Source organism: Salmo trutta, chromosome 33, assembly GCF_901001165.1.
Source record: "Salmo trutta chromosome 33, fSalTru1.1, whole genome shotgun sequence".
In the NCBI taxonomy this organism is placed as follows: Eukaryota; Metazoa; Chordata; class Actinopteri; order Salmoniformes; family Salmonidae; genus Salmo; species Salmo trutta.
In genome coordinates this window covers 44644630-44666616 of record NC_042989.1, presented here as the reverse complement: position 1 = coordinate 44666616, position 21987 = coordinate 44644630, and the positions used below count along the sequence as shown (strand labels likewise).

The following is a 21987-nucleotide window of genomic DNA, read 5'->3' as shown; positions in this document are numbered from 1 at the left end:
TGCAATAATTTCGGCAGATAATTTTAGAAAGAAAGGGTCCAGATTGTCAAGCCCAGCTGATTTGTAGGGGTCCAGATTTTGCAGCTCTTTCAGAACATCAGCTGAATGGATTTGGGAGAAGGAGAAATGGGGGAGGCTTGGGCGAGTAGCTGTGGGGGGTGCAGTGCTGTTGAATACAGTAGGGGTAGTTAGGTGGAAAGCATGGCCAGCCGTAGAAAAATGCTTATTGAAATTCTCAATTATAGTGGGCTTATCGGTGGTGACAGAGTTTCCTATCCTCAGTGCAGGTCACATAATAAGTTGCATTGACTCACTCTGTGTTCAATAGTAGTGTTTAACATGATTTATGAATGACTACCTCATCTCTGTACCCCACACATACAATTATCTGTAAGGTCCCTCAGTCGAGCAGTGAATTTCAAACACAGATTCAACCACAAAAATGGGGATGTAGACATATACATTTCAATTACAGAAACATACAAGCCTCACAGATAAAAAAAATCAATGATATGTACTACCACATCTTGTCCTAATGACAATCACATTCCTCAGTAACATGTGTCTATCAAACCTTTAAACTCCTCCAAGGAAACAAGACGCTGGTGTTTCCAGCTGGTCTGGAGAGAATTCCAAGACCACGGAGCTGAGCAGCGACAATACTTTTTCCCATGATCCGTTCTGATTTTAGCAACCATTAAAAGTAAGTAGGAGTGAAACACTAACTGGTATTTACTTTCTGACCTTATCAAAGAAGAACAGAAATAAAGTGGCAGTTTAGATCATAATATACCAATGATTAAGCCTACATAGAGTCAGCCAACACCACTATATAGTTCACAGTGGTGTGGAGACCAGCCAACACCACTATAGAGATCACAGTGGTGTGGAGACCAGCCAACACCACTATATAGTTCACAGTGGTGTGGAGACCAGCCAACACCACTATAGAGATCACAGTGGTGTGGAGACCAACCAACACCACTATATAGTTCACAGTGGTGTGGAGACCAGCCAACACCACTATAGAGATCACAGTGGTGTGGAGACCAGCCAACACCACTATAGAGATCACAGTGGTGTGGAGACCAGCCAACACCACTATATAGTTCACAGTGGTGTGGAGACCAGCCAACACCACTATATAGTTCACAGTGGTGTGGAGACCAGCCAACACCACTATAGAGATCACAGTGGTGTGGAGACCAGCCAACACCACTACAGAGATCACAGTGGTGTGGTAACCAGCCAACACCACTACAGAGATCACAGTGGTGTGGAGACCAGCCAACACCACTACAGAGATCACAGTGGTGTGGAGACCAGCCAACACCACTACAGAGATCACAGTGGTGTGGAGACCAGCCAACACCACTACAGAGATCACAGTGGTTTCAAGTCATAGCCACACCCTGATTCAGAAGGCAGTAGAGGTAGTAGTCTGATTTCAGGTCATAGCCTCGCCCTGATTCAGAAGAGAATCAGGTCTGATTTCAGGTCATAGTCTCACCCTGATTACAGGTCATAGCCACACCATGATTCAGAAGGCATTTAAACATCATCCAATCATCAGCTGAATCAGTCCTTCTTGATTTCAGCTAGTTCATCTGAGAACCAATCTTTTTAAATGTAACCTTTATTTAACTAGGCAAGTCAGTTAAGAACAAATTTCTATTTACAATGACGGCCTACTGGGGAACAGTGGGTTTACTGCCGTGTTCAGGGTGCAGAATGACAGCTTTTTACCTTGTCAGCTCAGGGATTCAATCCAGCAACCTTTCGGTTACTGGCCCAATGCTCTAACCACTAGGCTACCTGCCGCCCCTTCATTCAGGGTGTCTCTGCCCTTCATTCAGTTTGCTTATGATTTCAGCTGGTTCATCTGAGAACCAAGGGTTGTCTCTGCCGTTCATTCTGTATTGGTTGAAAGGGGCATGCTTGTTGCATACATCTTGGAATGCTTTGTGGAAGTAAGAAAAGGCTCATTCAACACCAGGGATGAATTCTACTCTATTCCAGGCAATGTGAAAAACATAATGTAAAACAAACATGAATATCAAACTGCTTCCAGTTTCTTTTTATGATGATATGTGGAGGTAGTTTAGGAATTGTACCATCCCTTACACAGGCAACAGCACAGTGATCACATTCTGTGATAATAATTCTAAAATCTGGCCTCCCGAGTCTGGAACAGCTGGTGCTCTCATGCATGGTTCAGTGTTGCTTGCCTTGACATGAGCATAGAAGGCATTTAGCTCATCTGGTAGGCTCGCATTGTGGATGTTACCTGTAATCCATGGCTTCTGTTTGGGGTATGTACGTATGGTCACTGTGGGGACAAAGTGGTCGATGCACTAATTTATGAAGACAGTGACCTCAATATTATCGGATGAATCCCGGGAACATATTCCAGTCTGTGCTAGTGAAACAGTCCTGTAGCTTAGCATCCGCTTCATCGGACCACTTCCGTATTGAGCGAGTCACTGGTACTTCCTGTTTGAGTTTTAGCTTGTAATCCAGAGGATAGAGTTATGGTCTATCCTTTTGCTTATGTCCCTGTACAGTTCATTGAGTGTGGTCTTAGTGCCAGCATCAGTTTGTGGTGGTAAATAGACAGCTCTTGTTAAATAGCATGGTCTGCAGCTTATCATGAGTTATTCTAACTCAGGCTTGCAAAAACTTGAGATTTTCTTAATTAATATTAAAGAATCGTGCACCGGCTGTTGTTAACAAAGAGACATACCCCTCCTCCATTTGTCTTACCCGAGTCTGCCGTCCAGTCTTGACAATGCATTGAAAAAACAGAGTGATGTATACTATTCATGTCCTTATTCAGCCAAGACTCTGTGAAACATAGAAAACAGTTTTTCAGGTCCCGTTGATAGGATAGTCTCGAATGGAGCTCATCCAGTTTGTTCTCCAGTGACTGCATGTTCACCAATAGAACAGAGGGCAATGGCGGTCTATTTGCTCGCTGACGTAGTGTCTTCAGGATACCGCCTCGCCTGCCTCTATTTCGCGGCCGCTTCCTCTTTCGAGTCCCGATGATTAGGGCCTACAGCCTGTAGCATAGCCAGATAACATACAGTATCTAGTCTGATAAATGAACAAGACTACAGTCTATATCACAGCCAGATAACATACAGTATCTAGTCTGATAAATGAACAAGCCTACAGTCTATATCATGGAGAATAGCCAGATAACATACAGTATCTAGTCTGATAAATGAACAAGTCTACAGTCTATATCATGAAGAATAACCAGATAACATACAGTATCTAGTCTGATAAATGAACAAGTCTACAGTCTATATCATGGAGAATAACCAGATAACATACAGTATCTAGTCTGATAAATGAACAAGTCTACAGTCTATATCACAGCCAGATAACATACAGTATCTAGTCTGATAAATGAACAAGTCTACAGTCTATATCATAGCCAGATAACATACAGTATCTAGTCTGATAAATGAACAAGTCTACAGTCTATATCATAGCCAGATAACATACAGTATCTAGTCTGATAAATGAACAAGCCTACAGTCTATATCATAGCCAGATAACATACAGTATCTAGTCTGATAAATGAACAAGTCTGCAGTCTATATCATAGCCAGATAACATACAGTATCTAGTCTGATAAATGAACAAGCCTACAGTCTATATCATGGATCATAGTCAGATAACATACAGTAGGCCAACTCATATTCTGTTCTTCTGAAATACATTTTCTTCATATCATGTTTCTTTAGACCTGAATAAAATAAATAATCGATTTATTGTGATGGTGTATATTAAATAGATGTATTATACTTTTTTAAATGTAGATGTGGTTTGTATGCAAGGAGGCATGGAGATACTAAAGACGTTTATGTTAATTTACAATCTTTTTTATTTATTTTATTTAACCTTTATTTAACTAGGCCAGTCAGTAAAGAACAAATCCTTATTTACAATCATGGCTGGATGTGATACAGCCTGGATTCAAACCAGGGACTGTAGTGACACCTCTAGCACTGAGATGCAATGCCTTAGACCGCTGTGATACAGCCCGGGATTGAACCAGGGTCTGTAGTGACACCTCTAGCACTGAGATGCAATGCCTTAGACCGCTGTGATACAGCCCGGGATTGAATCAGGGTCTGTAGTGACACCTCTAGTATTGAGATGCAATGCCTTAAACCGCTGAACCACTCGGGAGCCATCTTACTGTGAGACCGGCAGTAAGTACATGTTCATGACAATAACCGACTGAAAAAAATGTCTGACTACCACAGCCCTAAGTAGGGTGGTGTTTTACCTCAAGACACCCTACAATTGACCCGTGTTACATTCAGCCCCACTCTTCCCTATGCACTCACACATGCTTAACCATGATGCTGCTAAAAACTCAGGCTTTAAAATGGTACAGTTCACCGATATTTAGGAGTTGATGAATAAATAAAGTAGGAATGGAAATCTGAAATCTTTTTTAACAGAGGTCATTAAAACTGCTCATTTCCCCGCTTTACTTTAACTGCTTTTCAGAATGTATGTTGCATATTGCCTCTAGGAACAGTTATCTCACAGAACACAACAACAATCCGACTAGGTAAATAGATTAACTACTATGGGGTTGTCAAATGTTTCTATTCATTACCAGTTTTATCATCTTCGAAGTGCACCTCAGCAGAAATGTAAAAAAAATCTGTGGCGGGAATGATTTTGTCGTGGCACAGCACCACAGATAAATGACTGCCTCGGAAACATCCGTGGTGGGAATGATTTTGCCGTGGCACAGCACCACAGATAAATGACTGCCTCGGAAACATCCGTGATGGGAATGATTTTGTCGTGGCACAGCACCACAGATAAATGACTGCCTCGGAAACACTTCCAATCTATGATAAAGGTGAGTGGAGCCTGTGTTGTGTGAAACTAACCACAATCTTTCCCTCCCAGTACGTGAAGCTGATGAACTTTGAGGAGGAGGTACGGGCGCATCGAGACCTGGACGGCTTCCTGGCCAGAGCTAGCGTCCTATTGGACGAAACGGCGCCGACGCTAGACCACGTTCTGAAGAGGATGTTGCATCACGTGGGGCAGGACAGCCACGCGGCCGAGACAGGATGCAATTTTGAGGAGGTCATGAGCATGTTGTTTACCGACGCAGGAGCACAGGAGAGTAACGGTGAGCGACACACTACATAGCTCTCTATGAGGTCTATATGACAGGTTATAACTGGTTGTGGCAGTTTAATGACAGGTTACGTGCATGTTGTTCACTGACGCGGGAGCTCAGGAGGTTAACGGTAAGGAGCTCTATATTGAGGTCCCTATGTCAGGTTATAGCATTCTAATGACAGGTTATTGACAGGTCATCAGCATGTTGTTCACTGATGCTGGAGCTCAGAGGTTAACAGTGAGAGGCTTTACCCTAATCCTAACCTTCTACAGCTCTCTATGAGGTCTATATGACAGTTTATAACAGAGATGGTGATGGATGGGGGGAGACGTGTTTAGAAATCTGATAAACTGACAGACAGGTGTATAAGCCATGTTGGAAGGATCACAGTTCAATGTTGGGCATCCAGGCATCTGTATTTTCCCTCTTTCTCTCCCTCTGTATCTCCCTCTGTCTCTATATCTCCCTCTGTATCTCCCTCCGTCTCTCCCTGTCTGTCCCTCTGTATCTCCCTCCGTCTCTCCCTGTCTGTCCCTCTGTATCTCCCTCCGTCTCTCCCTCCGTCTCTCCCTGTCTGTCCCTCTGTATCTCCCTCCGTCTCTCCCTACGTCTCTCCCTGTCTGTCCCTCTGTATCTCCCTCCGTCTCTCCCTCCGTCTCTCCCTGTCTGTCCCTCTGTATCTCCCTCCGTCTCTCCCTCCGTCTCTCCCTGTCTGTCCCTCTGTATCTCCCTCCGTCTCTCCCTCCGTCTCTCCCTGTCTGTCCCTCTGTATCTCCCTCCGTCTCTCCCTCCGTCTCTCCCTGTCTGTCCCTCTGTATCTCCCTCCGTCTCTCCCTCCGTCTCTCCCTGTCTGTCCCTCTGTATCTCCCTCCGTCTCTCCCTACGTCTCTCCCTGTCTTTCCCTCTGTATCTCCCTCCGTCTCTCCCTCTGTCTCTCACTCCCTCTGTCCCTCTCTCTCACTCTCCATCTCTATCTCGCTCTCTTTCTCCCTCTCTCACTCTCCTTCTCTCTCTCTCCGTCTCTCCTCCCTCTCTCCCCAGTCTCGTAACCCTCCCACACACACACACTCCTTCGGAAAGTATTCAGACCCCTTCATCCCTTTTACACATTTTGTTACGTTTCAGCCTTATTCTAAAAGTGATGAAATAGTTTTCCCCCCTCATCAATCTACACACAATACCTCATAATGACAAAGCAAAAAAGTTTTTTTGAAATGTTTGCTAATTTATTGTAAAAAACGAAATATAACATTTACATAAGTATTTAGACCCATTACTCAGTACTTTGTTGACGCACCTTTGGCAGAGATTACAGCCTGGAGTCTTCTTGGGTGTAACGCTACAAACTTGGTACACCTGTATTTGGGGAGTTTCTCCCATTCTTCTCTGCAGATCCTCTCAAGCTCTGTCAGGTTGGATGGGGAGCGTCGCTGCACAGCTATTTTCCAGAGATGTTCGATCAAGTTTAAGTCCGGGCTCTGGCTGGGCCACTCAAGGACATTCGGAGGCTTGTACCGAAGCCACTCCTGCGTTGTCTTGGCTGTGTGTTTAGGGTCGTTGTCCTGTTGGAAGGTGAACCTTTACCCCAGTCTGAGGTCCTGAGAGCTCTGGAGCAGGTTTTCATCAAGGATCTCTCTGTACTTTGCTCCGTTCATCTTTACCTCGATCCTGACTAGTCTCCCAGTCCCTGTCGCTGAAAAACATCCCCACATCATGATGCTATCACCACAATGCTTCACCGAGTTCAATCTTGGTTTCATCAGATCAGAGAATCTTGTTTCTCATGATCTGAGAGTCTTTAGGTGCCTTTTGGTAAACTCCAAGCGGTCTGCCATGTGCCTTTTACTGAGGAGTGTCTTCCATCTGGCCACTCTTCCATAAAGGCCTGATTGGTGGAGTGCTGCAAAGTTGGCTGTCCTTCTGGAAGGTTCTCCCATCTCCACAGAGGAACTTTGGAGCTCTGTCAGAGTGACCATCGGGTTCTTGGTCACCTCCCTGACCCAGGCCCTTCTCCCCCGATTGTGTAGTTTAGCTGGACGGCCAGCTCTAGGAAGAGTCTTGGTGGTTCCAAACTTCTTCCATTTAAGAATGATGGAGGCCACTGTTCTTGGGGACCTTTAACGATGCAGAAATGTTTTGGTACCCTTCCCCAGATCTGTGTCTCAACACAATCCTGTCTCAGAGCTCTACGGACAATTCCTTCGACCTCATGGCTTGGTTTTTGATTTGACATGCACTGTCAACTGTGGGACCTTATATAGACAGGTGTGTGTCTATCCAAATCATGTCCAATCAATTGAATTTTCCACAGGTGTACTCCAATCAAGTTGTGGAAACATCTCAAGGATGATCAATGGAAACAGGATGCACCTGAGCTCAATTTTTGCAAAGGGTCTGAATATTTATGAAAAATAGATATTTCTGTTTTTGATTTTTAATACATTTGCAAACATTTCTAAAAAACTTTTCTTTCTCGGTCATTAGGGGGTATTGTATGTAGATTGCTGAGGATTTGTATTTATTTAATCCATTTTAGAATAAGGCTGTGAAGTAACAAAATGTGGAAAAATTCAAGGGGTCTAAATACTGTCCGAATGCACTGTATAACATAACACTCATCCCTGTAAGGGAGGTAATGAGGAGGAGTCAGGCGGTGTTGAGGAGGAGTCAGGCGGTGTTGTCAGGCGGTGGTTAACTGGTGCAGTGAATCAGGCGCAGGAGAGCAGAAATGAGTGTACAAGGTATTTCATTCCACGACAGCACCAGTATACAGACAATACTCAACGTGCGGAGAAATACCGGTCACTCAAAAATAACGGGCGTAAATACATAACCCGGCAAACATAACCAGCCGACAAGCACCGCCAAGAACAAACATAACCAGCCGACAAGCACCGCCAAGAACAAATCAATAAACACGCACACTAAACATGTGGGAAACAGAGGGTTAAATAATGAACATGTAATTGGGGAATAGAAACCAGGTGTGTAGAAAACAAAGACAAAACAAATGGAAAATGAAAAGTGGATCGGCGATGGCTAAAAGACCGGTGACCTCGACCGCCGAACGCCGCCCGAACAAGGAGAGGGTCCGACCTCGGTGGAAGTTGTGACAGGTGTATTTTTTTGTGAGAAGTTTGTGTCGCCTCCAGACATCCTCTCTCTATCTCTCTTTAGGTGATTGTATCAGCCTGTTCTCTTTAATTATTTATTTAGGGGGAGGGAGGGATGTAGAGGGAGGGATGAAGAGGGAGGGATGTAGAGGGAGGGATATAGAAGGAGGGGGGATATAGGAGGGGGGATATAGGAGGGGGATATAGAAGGAGGGATATAGAAGGAGGGGGGATATAGGAGGGGGGATATAGAAGGAGGGATATAGAAGGAGGGGGGATATAGGAGGGGGGATATAGGAGGAGGGGGATAAAGAAGGAGGGAGGGAGGGATATAGACGGAGGTAGGATATTGAGGGAGGGAGGGGTATAGAAGGAGGGGGGATATAGAGGGGGGAGGGATATAGAGGGAGGGGGGATATAGGCGGGAGGGATATAGAGGGAGGGAGTGGGGATATAGAGGGAGGGATATAGAGGGAGGGGGGATATAGAGGGATGGAGGGAGATAGAGGGAGGGAGGGGGATATAGAGGGAGGGAGGGGGGGATATAGAGGGAGGGAGGGGGATATAGAGGGAGGGAGGGATATAGAGGGAGGGACGGGGGATATAGAGGGAGGGAGGGATATAGAGGGAGGCATACAAGGATTGCGTTTTAGAGCCTAATAATGACTGTCTGCCACTGGAAACCTAGTCCAGTCCACTGCCACTGGAAACCTAGTCCAGTCCACTGCCACTGGAAACCTAGTCCAGTCCACTGCCGCTGGAAACCAAGGCCAGTCCACTGCTACTGGAAACCTAGTCCAGTCCACTGCCACTGGAAACCTAGTCCAGTCCACTGCCGCTGGAAACCAAGGCCAGTCCACTGCCACTGGAAACCTAGTCCAGTCCACTGCCACTGGAAACCTAGTCCAGTCCACTGCCACTGGAAACCTGGTCCAGTCCACTGCCACTGGAAACCTAGTCCAGTCCACTGCCACTGGAAACCTAGTCCCGTCCACTGTGGTTGTATGAAGGCCCTTATTGAACTGTGTTTCATTCTTTGTTTTATGTATTGAACATTTTAGGGATTGAGGGAATTATTTTAATGTTTGTTTATGTGTCAATTAATCCCATAAGGGATTGGCGATTTGACAATTTTGTAATTTTCATGAATTCATGAATTCCTCTTCATCTTCCTGTGCATGCATGTTGACATGTTAGCTGGTTACTGTGTGACCACCAACACCCTCCTCTAACCACCTGTCTGTCTGTCCCTGCAGTCCACCTGGTGTCAGAGACCATCCAGGGAGTAACAGCCACTGCCACCGGGGTCCAATACCAACAATCCTGGCTATGTATCCTGTAAGTCAGGGTTTCCCCAACTGGCGGCCCACGGGTGATTTTATTCAGTGCTTTGCAGGTTACACTGTCTGTGATTTATTTAGAATTCAAGACACACTTAACCAGCATGGCTACCACAGCATTCTGCAGCGGTTCGCCATCTGGTTTGAGCTTAGTAGTCCTTACACCTCCAGGCTGTGTAAGGGCTTTTTGACCAAGAAGGAGAGTGATGGAGTGCTGCATCAGATGACCTGGCCTCCACAATCACCCGACCTCAACCCAATTGAGATGGTTTGGGATGAGTTGGACCGAAGAGTGGGTCTCCCAAGTGGCGCAGCAGTCTAAGGCACTGCATCTCAGTGCTAAAGGTGTCACTACATACCCTGGTTCAATTCCAGGCTGTATCACAAGCTGTGATTGGAAGTCCAATAGGGCAGCGCACAGTTGGCCCAGCGTCATCCAGGTTTGACCGGGGTAGGGCGTCATTGTAAATAAGAATTTGTTCTTGAAACTGACTTGCCTAGATAAATAAAGGTTAAATAAAAAAATAAAACGCTGCCAACAAGTGCTCAGCATATGTGGGAACTCCTTAAAGAGTAACCCACACACAGCGCTCCCCATCCCAGTAAGGATGAGTCTGTTGTGATCACCTTGCAGGACACTGCCCGGCCAATGGAAACGCCCTGCAACTGTAGTCATGAGTCTCTTCAAGGAGTCAACGCACGGCTGGGATACCTTACATTTACATTTACGTCATTTAGCAGACGCTCTTATCCAGAGCGACTTACAAATTGAGCAACCGATGGCAGTGGCGAGATGCGTCTAGACGTGCAGCAATCAGCCAGCGTTGAAACAGATACAGCAACAGAAATCCCAAAAGCAACCACAGCTATCATAAAGGAACCGTACCAGACAGACCTAGAATGAAACCCTCCTCCGTTTGGACAAAAATGCATTATTCAGAACCGAGTCCAGAACGAGACCCAGAAACTGAACGCTCTGAACTGGACTCAAACAACTTTTGTTGTGATTCACTAGTGAGACTGAATATGGAAGCCAGCGTGGCAGTGTGGAGCTCCACCTGTTCCCTCGGCGCCGCTACATCCAGCCAATCATCCAGATAGGCCAATACTCTGATCCCATGGCACCGCTCCAACCAGCCAATCATCCAGATAGGCCAACACTCTGATCCCATGGCAACGCTACAACCAGCCAATCATCCAGATAGGCCAATACTCTGATCCCATGGCAACGCTACAACCAGCCAATCATCCAGATAGGCCAATACTCTGATCCCACGGCAACGCTACAACCAGCCAATCATCCAGATAGGCCAATACTCTGATCCCACGGCAACGCTACAACCAGCCAATCATCCAGATAGGCCAATACTCTGATCCCACGGCAACGCTACAACCAGCCAATCATCCAGATAGGCCAATACTCTGATCCCACGGCAACGCTACAACCAGCCAATCATCCAGATAGGCCAATACTCTGATCCCATGGCAACGCTACAACCAGCCAATCATCCAGATAGGCCAATACTCTGATCCCATGGCAACGCTACAACCAGCCAATCATCCAGATAGGCCAATACTCTGATCCCACCGGTGGCCAAGCCACCTCCACCACCATACAAAAGGTGCAGAATGATAGGGAGAGCCTGAAAGGCAGGACCAGAGACTTTCTGTGGGGAGGATGTATAACCACATGAAAATACACACCCTATGGACCTGCACCAATCACTGGGGCCTACTGATACACATGCTATGGACCTGCACCAATCACTGGGGCCTACTGATACACACCCTATGGACCTGCACCAATCACTGGGGCCTACTGATACACACCCTATGGACCTGCACCAATCACTGGGGCCTACCGATACACACCCTATGGACCTGCACCAATCACTGGGGCCTACTGATACACACCCTATGTACCTGCACCAATCACTGGGGCCTACTGATACACACCCTATGGACCTGCACCAATCACTGGGGCCTACTGATACACACCCTATGGACCTGCACCAATCACTGGGGCCTACTGATACACACCCTATGGACCTGCACCAATCACTGGGGCCTACTGATACACACCCTATGGACCTGCACCAATCACTGGGGCCTACCGACTGCAATAGCCAGTGAAGTGTGAGCCTTTTGAACTTGCAAACCTTGAGGTGCTTTTTTAAAACACCAAGTTCATGATGGGGCGTAACATTCCATCACTCTTGGGAACTAAGAAGTACCAGCTGTGCCAAACGCTCTGGACTTCTGAGACAGGGACCACCCAAATAGCCGCCTTTGAAGATTATGTGTTATAACCTGTATTATGTGTAATAACCTGTGTGATGTGTTATAATATGTTTGTGTTATAACCTCGGTATGATGTGTTATAACCTGTTGATGTGTTATAACCTGTATTATGTGTTATAACCTCTGTTTTCCTAGCTGCAATGTGAAGAGTCTCCAGAGACGTCATGTCTGTATCTCTCGTCTGGAGTGGCCTCAGAACTGGGGAGAGAACTGCTGTGAAGTCCGCTATGTCATCCTCATCCTGGCCCCACTCAAAATGGTAACTATGTCACCCTCATCCTGGACCAACTCAAAATGGTAACTATGTCACCCTCATCCTGGACCCACTCAAAATGGTAACTATGTCACCCTCATCCTGGCCCCACTCAAAATGGTAACTATGTCACCCTCATCCTGGACCAACTCAACATGGTAACTATGTCACCCTCATCCTGGACCCACTCAAAATGGTAACTATGTCACCCTCATCCTGGCCCCACTCAAAATGGTAACTATGTCACCCTCATCCTGGACCCACTCAAAATGGTAACTATGTCACCCTCATCCTGGACCCACTCAAAATGGTAACTATGTCACCCTCATCCTGGACCCATTCAAAATGGTAACTATGTAACCCTCATCCTGGACCCACTCAAAATGGTAACTATGTCACCCTCATCCTGGCCCCACTCAAAATGGTAACTATGTCACCCTCATCCTGGACCCACTCAAAATGGTAACTATGTCACCCTCATCCTGGACCCACTCAAAATGGTAACTATGTCACCCTCATCCTGGCCCCACTCAAAATGGTAACTATAACCAGGTGCTAATGCGTCTCTTTCCTCACTGAATGAATGTTGTCAACTGATGAACGGCCGATAGAAACCAGATAGATGATAGCCAGATAGACCAGATAGACCAGATAGACGATAGCCAGATAGACCAGATAGATAGATAGATAGATAGATAGATAGATAGATAGATAGATAGATAGATAGATAGATAGATAGATAGATAGATAGATAGATAGATAGATAGATAGATAGATAGATAGATAGATAGATAGATAGGTAGGTAGGTAGGTAGGTAGGTAGGTAGGTAGGTAGGTAGGTAGGTAGGTAGGTAGGTAGGTAGGTAGGTAGGTAGGTAGGTAGGTAGGTAGGTAGGTAGGTAGGTAGGTAGGTAGGTAGGTAGGTAGGTAGGTAGGTAGGTAGGTAGGTAGGTAGGTAGGTAGGTAGGTAGGTAGGTAGGTAGGTAGGTAGGTAGGTAGGTAGGTAGGTAGGTAGGTAGGTAGGTAGATAGATAGATAGATAGATAGATAGATAGATAGATAGATAGATAGATAGATAGATAGATAGATAGATAGATAGATGTGACTTCACAATCTGAATGGTGAAGAGGATGATTGAATTTAGAACAATAGTGTAATGATGATGAAGAATTGTGGGAGGTCTAATGATTTCATTATGAAAGGATGGAAATGGAAAATCATTTACCCTCAGAGAGTCAAATCAGACACTGAACATACAAACATCATTACACACACCTGGTCTACATCATTACACACACCTGGTCCCCATCATTACACACACCTGGTCCCCATCATTACACACACCTGGTCCCCATCATTACAACCACCTGGTCCCCATCATTACACACACCTGGTCCCCATCATTACACACACCTGGTCCCCATCATTACACACACCTGGTCCCCATCATTACACACACCTGGGCCCCATCATTACACACACCTGGTCTACATCATTACACACACCTGGTCCCCATCATTACACACACCTGGTCTACATCATTACATACACCTGGTCTCCATCATTACACACACCTGGTCCCCATCATTACACACACCTGGACCACAGATTTACACACACCTGGTCTCCATCATTACACACACCTGGTCTCCATCATTACACACACCTGGTCCCCATCATTACACACACCTGGTCTCCATCATTACACACACCTGGTTATCATCATTACACACACCTGGACCACATCATTACAACCACCTGGTCCCCATCATTACACACACCGGGACCACATCATTACACACACCTGGTCTCCATCATTACACACACCTGGTCTCCATCATTACACACACCTGGTCTCCATCATTACACACACCTGGTCCCCATCATTACACACACCTGGTCCCCATCATTACACACACCTGGTCCACATCATTACACACACCGGGACCACATCATTACACACACCTGGTCTCCATCATTACACACACCTGGTCCCCATCATTACACACACCTGGTCATCATCATTACACACACCTGGTCCCCATCATTACACACACCTGTTCATCATTACACACACCTGGACCCCATCATTACACACACCTGGTCCCCATCATTACACACACCTGGTCCCCATCATTACACACACCTGGTCCACATCATTACACACACCGGGACCACATCATTACACACACCTGGTCTCCATCATTACACACACCTGGACCCCATCATTACACACACCTGGTCTCCATCATTACACACACCTGGTCCCCAGCATTACACACACCTGGTCCCCATCATTACACACACCTGGTCATCATCATTACACAAACCTGGTCTCCATCATTACACACACCTGGTCTCCATCATTACACACACCTGGTCCCCATCATTACACACACCTGGTCCCCATCATTACACACACCTGTTCCCCATCATGACACAAACAGGATTCTTCCTATGACATTGAGGAGTACACCACATCAGTCATTGGCTTCATCAATAAGTGCATTGATGACGTCGTCCCTACAATGACTGTATGTACATAACCCAACCAGAAGCCATGGATTACAGGCAACATCCGCACTGAGCTAAAGGCTAGAGCTGCCGCTTTCAAGGAGAGAGACTCTAACCCGGAAGCATATAAGAAATCCCGCTACGCCCTCCGACGAACCATTAAACAGGCAAAGCATCAATACAGGACTAAGATCGAATCGTACAACACCCTCTCTGACGCTCGTCGGATTTGGCAGGTCTTGCAAACTATTACAGACTACAAAGGGAAGCATAGCTGAGAGCTGCCCAGTGACATGTGTACTGCGAGCATACGCTGACCAACTGTCTTCAATTACATTTTCAACCTCTCCCTGTCAGAAGATGTTTTAAGCAGACCACCATAGTCCCTGTGCCCAAGAACACTAAGGTAACCTGCCTAAATGACTACCAACCCGTAGCACTCACGTCTGTAGCCATGAAGTGCTTCAAAAGGTTGGTACTGGCTCACATCAACACCATTATCCCAGAAACCCTAGACCCACTCAATTTGCATAACGCCCCAACAGATCCACAGATTATGCAATCTCTATTGCACTCCACACTGCCCTTTCCCACCTGGACAAAAGGAACACCTATGTGAGAATGTTGTTCATTGACTACAGCTCAGCGTTCAACACCATAGTACCCTCAAAGCTCATCATGAAGCTAAGGATCCTGGGACTAAACACCTCCCTCTGCAACTGGATCCTGGACTTCCTGACGGGCCGCCCCCAGGTGGTGAGGGTAGGTAACACATCCGCCACGCTGATCCTTAACATGGGGACCCCTCAGGGGTGTGTGCTCAGTCACCTCCTGTACTCCCTGTTCACCCACGACTGCATGGCCAAGCACGACTCCAACACCATCATCAAGTTTGCCGATGACACAACAGTGGTAGGCCTGATCACTGAGAATGATGAGACAGCCTATAGGGAGGAGGTCAGAGAACTGGCCGTGTGGTGCCAGGACAACAACCTCTCCCTCAACGTGGTCAACACAAAGGAGATGATTGTGGACTCCAGGAAAAGGAGGACTGAGCACGTCCCCATTCTCATTGATGGGGCTGTAGTGGAGCAGGTTGAGAGCTTCAAGTTCCTTGGTGTCCACATCACCAACAAACTAACATGGTCCAACCACACCAAAACAGTCGTGAAGAGGGCATGACAAAACCTATTCCCCCTCTGGAGACTGAAAAGATTTGGCATGGGTCCTGAGATCCTCAAAAGGTTCTACAGCTGCAACACCGAAAGGATCCTGACTGGTTGCATCACTGCCTGGTACGGCAATTGCTTGGTCTCCGACCGCAAGGCACTACAGAGGGTATTGCGTACGGCCCAGTACTTCACTGGGGCTAAGCTGCCTGCCATCCAGGACCTATATAATAGGCGGTGTCAGAGGAAGGCCCTAAAAATTGTCAAAGACCCCAGCCACCCTAGTCATAGACTGTTCTCCCTGCTACCGCATGGCAAGCGGTACCTGGGGGCCAAGTCTAGAACCAAGAGGCTTCTAAACCGCTTCTACCCCCAAGGCATAAGACTCCTGAACAGCTAATCAAATGGCTACCCAGACTATTTACATTCTTCTTCTTCTTCTTCTAATATGTTCATCAATAGACAGACTAAAGAACTTGTTCTTCTTTTTGGTTTGGCCAGTCAAAATGCTCTCTCTATCTCCTCTCCTCTGCACAGAAGAGTACGAAGACAGCGATGGAGCTCGGCAGGACATTTGGGACGTTATTCTCAGACATCTCGTTCAGACAGAAGCTCCTAGAGACCAAGACCCAGGAGGAGTTTAAAGAAGCCCTGGTGTTCCAACGACACCAGCTCACAGCAGCCAATCAGCAACCTGCTGCCGTGGAGGAGGAGGAGGAGGAAGAGGAGGAGACTGACCCACACTCCCACAAGCCACTCAAGGTGAGGCTCCCAACACCCAACACACGTGTCCCAGCTGGGCACATGAAGTGACATGAGCCCACCCCTACCCCAAAGCAAAGCTGTCATCAAGGCAAAAGGGGGCTACTTTTTTTATTATTAAAAAAAAAAATAATTTCACCTTTATTTTACCAGGTAGGCAAGTTGAGAACAAGTCCTTTATTTAACCAGGTAGGCAAGTTGAGAACAAGTTCTCATTTACAATTGCGACCTGGCCAAGATAAAGCAAAGCAGTTCGACAACATACAACAACACAGAGTTACACATGGAGTAAAACAAACATACAGTCAGAAATACAGTAGAAAAATAAGTCTATTTACAATGTGAGCAAATGAGGTGAGATAAGGGAGGTAAAGACGAAAAAGGCCATGGTGGCAAAGTAAATACAATATAGCAAGAAAAACACTGGAATGGTAGATTTGTAGTGGAAGAAAGTGCAAAGTAGAAATATAAATAATGGGGTGCAAAGGAGCAAAATAAATAAATAAATAAATACAGTAGGGGAAGAGGTAGTTGTTTGGGCTAAATTATAGATGGGCTATGTACAGGTGCAGTGATCTGTGAGCTGCTCTGACAGCTGATGCTTAAAGCTAGTGAGGGAGATAAGTGTTTCCAGTTTCAGAGATTTTTGTAGTTTGTTCCAGTCATTGTCAACAGAGAACTGGAAGGAGAGCCGGCCGAAGGAGGAATTGGCTTTGGGGTGACCAGTGAGATATACCTGCTGGAGCGCGTGCTACAGGAATTTTAGGCATCTAGAAATGGACAAGTAGTAATTGGTATAGACAGCCAGGTACACATTGTGAACGAAGATCAAGAACAGGCATATCATCCTCTGCCAAACGTTACAGTAGGCTACTCCGAAGGCAGGAAACACAGACAGAAACAGACTGACAATTTTATTCAATTTTTTTCCCCCCACCAAAATACTTCAAAGTACTCTGCGGGATAGCTAAAGAATGGGAGGAAGAGGTGCAGTAAAAGTGCTGGGAGGAAGGATGAATGATTAAGAGATGTGAGAGGGAGTGTTCCTCTGAGACTGAGCCTGGAGCCCTGAGTAGCCTCGAGCTGGGTAGAGCCGAGTAGAGCTGGGGTCAGCTCACCAGGAGGATTTCTGAGGGACCTGCCTGTCACGCTGTCTGGCAGGCATGGAGAGGATAGATACAAGCTGAACCCAAATAAACCTTGCTACAGTAGGAAACCAATACATCACCACTGCCATGTGATTTTTTTATCAAATTAACAACAAATGGTGTCTTTTGGACAAACGTGGAAGTGCAGAAAAGAGGCAGATAAGGATAGTGCAGTTTTTCTGCCCAAGGTAAATGCTTTTATTTGCATAGTAAAGAATAAATAGGTAGCGAAAGCACTTGTAATATTTACTAAATAACAAACAGGACAAAGAGCAACAGGTCAACGCTCTGATAGGCTAACAGCTTATAATTCCTGATAACAATTTGCACAAGCACAGAGTAGCCATGACCCCATGACTGGTCAATCACAACAAGGAATGAGGGGATTTAAATACATTTTACCCACAATGCATTTCACCATGGACCATTCCATTCCTGCACAAATGACCCATTAACTTCAAAATAGGCATTCTGACAATATCAATATCTGTAGGCAGTAAATATAGGCTACATATTACCAATAGAAAACACTTCGGTCAAGCTCATAAACAATGCCTTAAGTTATACATTTTAATGTTACTCAATTATCCTCCCTCGGGACAATCAATAGGTTGGCATGAACCACAACACAGCCAAAACATGGCGCCTCTCTTGTAGTTGATCTCACTTTGACTGACAACATCTCCATCCAGGAGCAACCCCAATACAATTATGAGGATAAACAAAGTATATGTATTTACATTTCTTTAGCTTAACTCTTAATCATGATCACTTTGATATTATTACTTTTAATCAACAAATGCATGAAGGGAAGATAAAATTAGCATGGATAAGTACGCCTTGAGTTGCAGACAAAATGTTTGGCGCCAAAACGAGAGAAAAAAAGGAATCGGTGTGCATGACCAGTGAGTTATGGGTGTGTGTGTGTGTATTGGTAAAGTACATACAACTGTAGGCTACCAGACACTTGTATATACAAACCTATGAGAGAACATACACAAACAGAAAGAAACATGAAATTATTCTGCAATGTCAAAGGTTAATAGGCTAAGTCAGCCAGCCAATGCTAAAGGCAGTTCTGGCAGGTGGTAGACCTGTTCTTCATTTCCCAACCCAATTTAAGAGGGCAAAGACAACTCCGAGGGCAACAACACATATAGAGCTCTTACTATCATTTAATACAACGCAAGGAAAGTGAAGATAGCTAATGATTGCAGCTAATTAACTAAGTAATGGAAATGACTAAACAAATCCCTGTAAAACTTTCTGTTAATGATCCATGTTTAATGATACCATACCAAGTTTTTATTTAGAGCAAAACTGAGTTATTACTCTTTTATTTAAACATTTATTAGTAGGAAATAATTATGTTTGTTTGGGCATCTAGTCACTTCTCAAATAGAAACCAATGCACACTGTACAGAGAAGTCTGCCAATGCAACTACACTATGGGTATTTTTATGTGTTTGTATTACAGCAAGCTGAGAGAGAGAGAGAGAGGGGGGGGGAGAGAGAGAGAGAGAGAGGGGGGGGGGGGAGAGAGAGAGAGAGAGAGAGAGAGAGGGGGGGGGGAGAGAAAAAGAGAGAGAGAGAGAGATTTGTTTTCGTCTAGCTCCAGTGTATAGTGGCTGCACATATAGAACAGAAGAGGGTGCCAAATACATTGAAACAAAAAATGAGATCTCACTGCTTTCTGATTGTGACTGACAGATATGGACTCGTGCTTTGTCAAGAAGACACATACTGTCTTGCGGTTTCCATCATTGTGCCAGGAAGTCATTACTAAGACATGATTTTCTGATAGCATTGCCCCTGAACATGTCATTCCATCCCTCCTTGTGACACTACAGACGGATTCATTTAGTTCTTTACTTTCAGGTTTGTCTCGCCGTTTTTATTTACAGACTAGTGTTTCAGAGGTAACCAACTATACCAGGGGTCTTCCACCTTTTCTTGCCCAGGGACACCCTCTCAGGCAAACCGGCGATGCAGGGATCCCCATCATATGTTAGCAAAACAATTATAATTCACGTTTTATTATCAGGTGAACGTCAATGTAAAGTAGTCAACGTTTTAAAATGAATAGATTTGGTAGATTATTTTTTACATTATTTTGATCTCCTCACATAAATTGGAAGAGGAAGTGTAAACTCTAACGTAGCCTATTAGATAGAAAAGTAACTCCAAAAACACATTTTCGGTATTGGCAGCTGTTAGCCATGTGCTACGACTGGAACTAGCAAGTGCCTTTTCAAAGCCTACGTCAAATACTCCAGAAAGTGTAATTAGCTTAAATTAGTGTAATTTGTTCAATATTAGGAGTTGAAAAATATTATAATATAAATACAACAATACTGTAATTAAAAATGTGTTTTTATTCTGTTGAAATATTCATGTATATATTGATATTTTCGTGCAGCTGCTGCAGTACCTCAGGGGTTCTGAGGACCCCGGTTGATTACACCTGAAATATACCAATAGAACACAAAAATAGACCTGGACCACTTTACTACATCGGCATTGTTATTTCATCGAATCTAATCAAATCAAAGTTTAACTGTCCACCTTCATGGAGTCCCAGTATTTGTGCTATGTCATGTTAGAGATGTAACGATGGCTGAACAGCAGCATGTAAACTGGGGCATCAGAGACCCCCAACTGGGCAGTAATGGGATTGTCTCTCTCCAATGTTCTGGTTTGAGGTTACATTACTACATTACACCACCTCCTGACCATTCCCCTTTCTCTTCCGCCGGAGGTAGTGTACCACCTGTGTGACATTTGCCTTGCCCAGCCTGGTGATGAAACAGTAGAGGAAGGGGTCAGCCACGCTGTTGAGTGCTGATATCGCCATGCTGATCTTATAGGGCAGGAAAAGCCAGGAGGGCCTCCCACAGTGCTCCAGCAGCCCCCGCAAGAGCATCATAACGTGGATGGGTCCGAAGCAGAGCCCCAGGGTGAGCAGCACCATCGCCAGGAGTTGGGACACGTGTCTTCTCTCCTGCTCCTCCGTGGCCTGGTTGGCACGTACTGCCACACAGATCCCCCGGCAACAGAACGACACCAGCAGGACAGGAAACAGGAAACCCAGGACGAAACGAGCCACGCTGACCTGTAGCAGACTGTCCCTCAAGGGGAACATGTCTAAACACATGGCTCTCTGCTCCTCTGAGTTGTACGAGTCGATCCAGATGATGGTGGAGGCGTTGAAGGAGACCACCAGCACCCAGATAGCCACGCTGATCATCACGGCCGTGTCGAGCCTCCTCAGGATGGGGTACTTTAGCGGGTGGACCACAGCCAGGTAACGGTTCAGGGCAATACAGCAAAGCAGCCCATCGCTGGTGTAGAAGTTAGTATAGAGGATTATGACGGAGAGAATGCACACTGCATCCCCGTGAAACCAGACACCATGCCACATAAAGTCCACCCAAAGAGACAGTCCCACAGTGAATAGGAGGTCAGACAGGGCCAGGTTAAACAGGTAGATACCCAGGATGTTCCTCTGTTTGATGTGCTGCCAGGACACATAGAGGAAAAAGGAGTTGGAGGGAATCCCGATGATAATGATGACCAGGTACATAAAGAGAAAGGGCCACCTGTCTTTGGGGTAGTCAGCTGGATTACACAGTTTGTCTGGGTCATATGTGGTGCTCAGGCTGAAATTCTCCATCCCAACTGTGGAGTTCATGGTCCCTCACCTTTCGGGAAACAAAGCAATACAACACAACATGACTCGATTTATGAAGCGTAGCAAAGATCATTTCAAGACTGCATCATTTAAACATAAAACATCCACTTATTAGTAAACATATTGGATGTCTTGCTAAAGTAACCCACAGTAAGTACCAGATCAAGCACAGTCAGGTCCAAAACTATTGGTACCCTTGATAAAGACTGTCTAAAGGTGGACTGGAGCCATTTTTATCTCAATACCAAATAATGTCTGGGTAGAAATGAAGTACCTTACTGTAATTATTTTTAAACTAAAATGATCAACAAGAAACAAAAATGACATCTATATATAAAGATTCATTTCTCAAGCGAGAATTTTTGCTAGGACTGTCCGGGAGTAGTCTGAGTGGGGTGGGGAAAACTGAAAACTAGCTGTTATTGGCAGAGATGTTATGAACTCTTTCTTATTGGTATGTTATTAACTAATTTTCATGCAGTCTTTTCCAACCTCATAATGTGGAAATATGTCTATAAAACACAGGAAG

The 21987-nt window shown here is 45.4% G+C and overlaps 1 protein-coding gene across 1 annotated transcript in view; it reads left to right on the top strand.

The window, feature by feature from the left end:
* Positions 1 to 21987, top strand: part of slc4a11 (solute carrier family 4 member 11) — a 110625-nt gene that overhangs the window by 20065 nt on the left and 68573 nt on the right. Inside the window, exons 3-6 of the mRNA XM_029731043.1 lie at positions 4945 to 5173; positions 9537 to 9618; positions 12057 to 12180; positions 16395 to 16619. Of these exons, the coding sequence (XP_029586903.1) occupies positions 4945 to 5173; positions 9537 to 9618; positions 12057 to 12180; positions 16395 to 16619 (660 nt within the window). The remainder of the gene's footprint in view (positions 1 to 4944; positions 5174 to 9536; positions 9619 to 12056; positions 12181 to 16394; positions 16620 to 21987) is intronic.